Here is a 7,971-nt window from a genome sequence, read left to right as displayed (position 1 = left end):
AGAAAATCTCTGTAAGTGATGAAAGTAGTAACTATACTGATAGGTAATGTTTATTGTCACTTAAACATGGCTGTTCTATAGGAACCGATGTTACTATGTTTTTAACCCCTGGAGGATGCCTTTTCCAGCTGGTTATCGATGCAATCTGCACCCAATATATATTGCAAGCCCCCCACCCCCAGCCATCTTTCAATGATGATGGGGACCACCAGACCATCTGGTTTTGAGCTATTTGTGCTTATGTTCACTGGTGGACACCTGTCTGCTAGAGATAGCAGTATATATTGAAGGTTGAACAGTACACTTGAAGCAAATAACGTTGATCATCATTATAATTAGCATTCAATGCCTGCCTTCATTCAAAAGACTGGGCCCAGCTCTGCTGTCTGCTGTCTGCTTTGGTGGCATGGTTTCTGTGGTTGGATGCCTTTCCTAATGCTAACCACTTTACAGAGTGAACTGGGTACATTTTATGTGACATGAGCACCAGTGAGGTCACCATGTAATTTGCAAGACATGACCTGTCAGCTGAGTGGGGAGTAGTATTGAGATGTAAGGAGAGGTTAGAGTGTGATTGAGGGACAGAAATGGGTGCCTTGCAGTACAGGAAATACAAGGCTGCCCCATTTGGGGGAAAAAAAAGAGAGGAGATATACAAGTTCAAATAGGTTAAGGAACTTAGTAATGATCTATATAATGGATCAATACTTTCAATTATTTTAACTCTCTGCTATTTATAAAATGTCTTTTATAAATTCTTTTAATTCCCTCCTGTCTGTAATCTAATTGTGGAAGAACAACAAGCCACCACCTTTTTCCCCTTCTTGTTCTTTTATAGCCAGGAGAAAGCATTTAATAGAAGAGTATGAGTGTTTGTTTGTTTGTTTGTGTGTGTGTTTCTGTTTTAACTAAGAGGCATCTATTTTTGTGTTTAAGTTTTTAATAGTAGAAAAGTCATTTTATTTAGTTGTGATTAGTTTGTGTTTTAGTTAATTTTATTTTTAGAATAATTTTTTTTTCCATCTATTGAAAACATTTGTAACTACTCTGTTTTTGTTAGCTGTGTGCATTTAGGTGTGTGTGTGTGTGTGTGTGTAAATGTGCATAAATACATATGTGCTTAAAGGTATACTTTGCTGCACAGAGAGCTACTTCCCTTATCCTTGTTCGTATATTCTACTCACATTTTTCTGCTAGATATTGACTTTCAAATGTTCATTGATTTGTGTGCATGCATGCGTGCATGTTCTGGTTTATTTTGTGCCTAGGGTCTTTGCATGCCCTGCAAGACCAGTTAGACTGATGTAGTTAATTTCTTCTTAAAACAAGCTGCAAGTTTATGATACCAGGAAAAACACATGTAGACATATCCAGAGGGATGCTGTTCTCCATTAAGAATGTTTGGCTGTAGCAGTTAGTGTGGTGCATTCTGTGTGTATATGGAGATACAATATGGGTGACAAGGAGACAGATGAAATCCAAGTGCTTATATAGAGCTGGCATGTGACCATCTGGCTTTGAAGAGCAGAGGCCAAGGTAGTAGTGGTAGAAAAGGCATAGAGAGGAGACACTGGTTAAAGTGTTTGTGAGGCACTTCATGCCAAGTAGTAGATTAGCTTTTCTTTAGATATTGGTCAAGGATGTGCATGCTGTAATGATAATGTTCCAGATGTGGGAGTAAGCACTCTGTTGTAGGGCTCACCTCACCTTTGTCGAAAGTTTATAATTGTTGGTGAAGTTGAAGTATTATTTGGTTGTGAAAAGGAAGAAAGAAGGCTTATATATAAGTTTGTTTGTGCTTAGATAATACATGGAGAGTTGTAGTTACCTGTTATTCTATTATATATTAAAACCAAAGAAAGATACATAAAAATGCTCTTTTATATTATTATTAAATTCACACATGAATGTGCCTTTTGTTAATAGTATGTCTTAATTGTGATTATTTTTTAAATTTTTTTAGGGGCTGATATATGGCCCATGGCAAACATGGGCAGCAACAGGAGCCTTGATGAAAGTGATGCTTCCATGCGGCAAAGACTTGTCAATAGTCTAAGCCAGAGCTTCCCAGGGAGTGCGCTGTCACGTGCTCTCAATTATATGGACTCTGATTCCGAAGATATGAAGACCGATCCTCTGAGTAACAGTTGTTTCACAGAACTACGCCTTGATAAAGGGCCCATGGATGAAGACGATGAACTAACAAGCCTTGCGTGGCTGCAGGACACCAATTTGATCAAGAACATTAATGCTGGTGAGGTGGATGACCAGCTAACAGATGAGGACGGACAAAAAGAAAATGGAGACATACAAGCTGTGGTCCCTGCATCAACCCCAATACACCCACCCCATGTACCATATAATCCTCAAAAACATATCAACAATAAACCCCCTTATTCCTTTAGTTGCCTAATTTTTATGGCAATTGAGGAATCCCCACAGAAAAGCTTGCCTGTCAAAGACATCTACTCTTGGATATTAAAGAATTTCCCTTACTTCCTAAGCGCACCAACAGGTTGGAAAAATTCAGTGCGGCATAATTTGTCACTGAATAAATGCTTCAAGAAGGTTGAGAAAGAAAAAGGCCAGGTAAATAACATTATTATTATTATTATTATTATTATTATTATTATTATTATTATTATTATTATTATCTTTTATTTTTTCTTTTACTTGTTTCAGTCATTAGACTGTGACCATGCTGGGCCACCACCTTGATGAATTTTTGTCCAATGGACTGATGCCCAGTAATTATTTCTTTCAGCCTGGTACTTACACAATTGATCTCTTTTGCTTACGGGAATATAGACATACCAACACTGGCTGTCAAGCAGTGGTGGGGGACAGGCACGAACACACACACCCAATTTGGGCTTCTTTCAGTTTCCGCCTACCACATCTACCCACAAAGCTTTGGTTGGTCCAAAGCTATAGAAGACACTTGCCTAAAGTGCCATACAGTGGGACCGACCCAGAACCATGTGGTTGTGAAGTAAACTCCTTACCACATAGACACACCTGTGGCTATTATTACTACCAGAATTGTTAGTGCATCAGACGCTTACAGTTGTTTGTTCTGCGCTCAGATCCTGCTGAACTCAACTTTGCCTTTCATCCATGACAAAATAAAAGTAGTGATTAAGCACCATGGTTGATGGCACTGACTCAATTGTGCCTACAGTAGAAAGGTTTATTATTATTTCTACGTGCCAGTGGAATGTAAAAAGCACCATCTGAACGGTGGCTGATGCCAGTGCTGCCTGGCTGGATCCCGTGCCAGTGGCATGTAAAAAGCACCCACTACACTCTTGGAGTAGTTGGCGTTAGGAAGGGCATCCAGCTATAGAAACAACTGCCAGATCAGATTGGAGCCTGGTGCGGCCTCCTGGCTTGCTGGCCCCCAATCAAACCGTTCAACCCACGCCAGCATGGAAAACGGACATTCAACAATGATGATGAGGATTCAGAATTGTTAGCGTGTTGAGCAAAATGCTTAGCGGCATTTTGTCTTTCCTTACGCTTTGAGTTCAAATTCTGCTGAGGTTGACTTCGTCTTTCATCCTTTCAAGGTTGGTGAAAAAATATATACTAGTTGAGTTCTGGGGTTGAAGCACCTGACTATCCCCTTCCACTAAATTTCAGGGCTTGTGCCTCTGATAGAAGGGATTATTATTGCTATTATTATATATATAAGGCAGTGAGCTGGTGGAATTGTTAGCATGCTGGGCAAAATGCTTAGTAGTATTTCATCTGTCTTCGTGTTCTGAGTTGAAATTCTACCAAGGTTGACTCTATCTTTAGGGGTTCATAAAATAAGTACCAGTTGAGTGCTGGGGTCAGTGTAATTGACCTTCCCCTTCCTCAAAATTTCAGGCTTTGTACCTATAGTAGAAAGTATTATTATTATTATTATTATTATTATTATTATTATTATTATTATTATTGGAAGCAAATATGTTAGTCTTAAAATATATTTGTAGCATTTTTTCTGGTTTTTTACACCTGAGTTCAAATCCCACTAAGGCCACCTTTGCTTTTCGTCCTTTAGAGATTGATAATACCAAAGTACCACTCAAGAACTGGAATTGTTAGTATTGTCTTATCCCTTCCCCTCAAAACTGCTGGCTTTGTGCTGAAATTAGAAACAGCTATTCTTCTTGTTCAACATTGTTCTTATTTATTTCTTTAACCATTCTCACAACCTCCCCTTCCATATTTCCAAATGGTCTCCTGTAGTTCTAGAGGAACCATAATTTTTCTCTGAGTTTCCAAGTTAAAGAGACAAACAAACTCTATTGTGGATGGATGGCTTCTTCTTGCATGTTTCTGTTTTAATTTGTTTCTTAGTTTCCAAGTGTTTGCTGTTTGGTTTAGTATGAATGGGTTCCTGGTTGATGCCAGCTCTTCTCTTCCTGTTTAGCAAAGAAACTACCAATAATAATTTCTGGGGTGCTTTTATTTATTTATTCATTTGTTTTGTTTTTTTACATTGTTTTTAATTAAATTTATTTAGCAAAGAGAACAAAAAAAATTTTTTTTTTAAATTTCCCCCTCACTTATAATTGTATTACATTGACAAACAGAGATAGAGCACTGCTGTGGAAATGTGAAACTGTGTTTGTCTGTCTTGTTACACAGTTGCCTGATTTTAAAACAATGAAATATTTGGAATTGTAATGTTACTCATGATGATGATGTTTTTTTTTTTCCCTAGTTTATGCTTTTGACATTTGTATGTTTGTCTTTTTTGGTCTGTATGCTATGTGTTTTATTTTCATTTAACGAATAACAGCAATAATAAGAATGATGATAATAATAAAAATTATAATGGTAATGATAATAATAATTGCATTTATAATTGTCTTCTATGATGTAATTAGTTACACAATTAAGTACCTATTAGCCCTATAGATCATCATGGTTGTTGTTGGCGTTGTTGGCATCAGCATTAGTAGCGGCAGCAACAAGATCAGAGCAACATCATTATTGATATCATCATCATTGTTTCTATTTTCTTTTCACACTGTCATCATTATCATTCTTCACCACCCATCCAAAGGATGAAAAATTATCTCCATAGCCATCAATTGGGATCGCCATTCTTGCTGTAATCATCATTGTTGTCATCATTGTCATTTACTCCTGTTTTTTTTCTCTCTGTATTCAAAGAATCCAACCTCTGTTGGGGCCGCTTTGTTTCGTTCAGTTTTGTTGATTGAAATTGATTGTAGGAACATCTTCCATTTCTGGTATCTCAGAAAATTTTTGAAAATAGCAAAGAAGCCTATGAATGCCACTGAAGCTAAATAAGTTGTTTTTCTTTTCAGTAGTTATTTTTTTATCTTTTGTCTTTTATTTATTCAGTCATTAGACTGTGGTCATACTGGAGCACTACTTGATGGGTAGAGGTTCTCAACCATTTTTTTTTTTATCTATAGACCCCTTTGGTTACTATTCTATTCTGGTGAGCCCCCATAATCTTGAATAGCACTGCTCGTATGACAGTGAAACTCATTTACAACTATTACATGATGCCTGGACAAGGAGGTACAAACGCACACACACACACACACACACACACACACACTTGAATATATTGCATGCCTGCACACACACAGAAAGACAATATGCACACCACAGGTGTCTTTCAGTCTCTGCCAACCAAATCTCACAAAGCTTTGGTTGGCCACACAGTGGGATTGAACCTAAATCTTTGTGGTTGGGTAATAAAATTTTATAACCACACAGCCATATTACATTAAATAAAATACAAGAAACATATGGTATTCAGTTTATAAAACAATTTTTAGACTTACTTTTTGTTGTTTAGCTAAACATATTTTATTGACAGCAGTGTAGAATCATTGTAGATCTTAATCTCTTTCAAGGATCTTTGTCAATAAGACACATACACCTTTTTTCCCCTTTCGTTCTGTTTATTTCTCCTCTTTCCTTCAGTGACTGTAACAGGTACGGCTGTATCATTAAGAATTCCTACTTTGTAAACATATGGTTTTGAGTGCGATCTTTCTGTGTGGCACCTTAGGCAAATAAATGTCTTGTACCATCGCTTTGGGTTAACCAGTGCCTGGCAGGTGGAATTTAGTTGACAAAAACTGTGGAGAAGCTTGTGATATGTGTTTGTTCACAATTGTGACATGTTTGTATTTTTATATCTAGGGGTTAAATGAATGCTTCTCAAAGCAATTTTTTCTCCAGCTGGATGCCTTTCCTGCTTCTCACCCTTACCTGTTTATGAAGCATGGAGTCTTTCATTCCGCATATATTTGAAAGCTCTGAGACACTGGATGATTTGTTGACATGGAAATGTCAGTGGAGGACACTAATTGTAGCTTATCTCAGAATGGAAGCGTTTGTGTGTGTAATGCCTGTTTGTATATCATTTGCCATTGTACATCAATGGAAGATGTAAACAAAAGCCTAAGAACTATAAAAAACCCTGCAGCCCACTTCAAGTTACATGCTCTCACTCTCTTGTCACACTCATCAATACAGTTTACTAGTTATTGGTACATTGGATATTGGTAACCAGTGTTACTATATTTCTTTCACCAGTTGTGTGTAGTGTATTTATTTTGGTTTTATACTACAATTTCTTTTATTCTAAAACAGTTGAAATTCCTTTTTGCAAATCTATTTTTACCCCCTTGAATTGCTTTTAAACTTCAAAAGTAGATGATCGATTTATTTACATAAATGGGGGAGGGAAAAAAAAAAAAAAAAAAAAAAAAACCTCAATGTACTGATGGGCATTATCTTAGTAGAGCTGGTTACTACACTTGTATGGACTCTCCATAGCAGTGTAAGTATTATTAGCTATTCAGTTAGCTCTGCCATTTTAACATACTGAAAGACAACAACCAAAGGAATTTAGGAACTGGTTCAATAAAGACTTCCATTCTCATGAGTATTTCATTGCTATACTTTCATTCTTTGTTTTTTTTTTCTCTCTCTCTCTATTTTGTCTTCCCTTTCTGTCTTTTTTTTTTTTTTTTTTTTACCTTCCCTGCTTTTCTGACTTGTTTTCTTTACCTTCTTTTCTCCCTTTGTTTTTCTGTTTTCCTTTGTTCTCTGTTCTGTGCTCTGTTATTGAGCTAGCTTTCATAGAATTCAAAGAAAATGAAATGAAACTCATAACAAACCTATAATTATATACCTATTTGGGTATGGCTTCCTAAAAACCTGGAATCTGGAGCATAGTGGTTTTTTGGTAACCCTTATCTTGTGTAACCCTCAAATTAACACTATACTTGTTGATTCAAATCCTTATACACCCATGTGCAATAAAGATTTCATATAGTTAATATCAATTAGTGTGTGTGTAAATATATATATATATATATATATATATATATATATATAATACAAAGAATATATATGCATGTATACACACATATATGTAATACTTACATCTACATGTGTATATAGATGCATATCAGGGTACAGGACGTTAGAACAATGAACTACAGACCACGGAACGAACACATAGGAAAACAGATAGCCACTTGGAATTAATCCTTCGTCAGCTGCCTCTATTCTAACTAGACGTTTCGAAGATAAGGCAGAATGTACTCTAGGATAGTCTCTTCCTGAGTAAAAAAGTTCCTGGAGTTGTTCTGTAGTGTGCCGACAGATGGCAGCACACAGTTGTGTGCACAGTGAAAACTGGCGGTGATTTCCATGGGGCAGTGTGCTGAGTGACATCACTGTGTTTACTTCGCAAGTTGTGAAATTTGTATCTTTGCGATATGTGTATACTGTAGTCTGCGATTTTTGTCTGGACAGAAAGTTGGAACAAAGTGCCAATGTGAAATTTTGCGCTAAACTTGGGAAGTCTGCTACAGAGACATTGAGCATGCTTCAGCAAGCTTATGGTGACAGGGCAAACATAGTTAGTCTAGGAACTTTTTGATACTACCTCATGTGCATATATTTTATATATATATATAT

At 36.7% G+C, this 7,971-nt stretch overlaps 1 protein-coding gene across 1 annotated transcript in view; it reads left to right on the top strand.

Moving 5' to 3' along the window:
• The window catches only part of LOC106879200 (forkhead box protein N3), a 383,457-nt gene that overhangs the window by 231,199 nt on the left and 144,287 nt on the right, over positions 1–7,971 (top strand). Inside the window, exon 3 of the mRNA XM_052966714.1 lies at positions 1,964–2,589. Coding sequence (XP_052822674.1) covers positions 1,964–2,589 — 626 coding nt within the window. The remainder of the gene's footprint in view (positions 1–1,963; positions 2,590–7,971) is intronic.

This window comes from Octopus bimaculoides, chromosome 3 (assembly GCF_001194135.2).
Source record: "Octopus bimaculoides isolate UCB-OBI-ISO-001 chromosome 3, ASM119413v2, whole genome shotgun sequence".
NCBI lineage: Eukaryota > Metazoa > Mollusca > Cephalopoda > Octopoda > Octopodidae > Octopus > Octopus bimaculoides.
The sequence above is the reverse complement of the archived record's forward strand: the minus strand, read 5'-3'. Positions and strand labels throughout refer to the sequence as shown.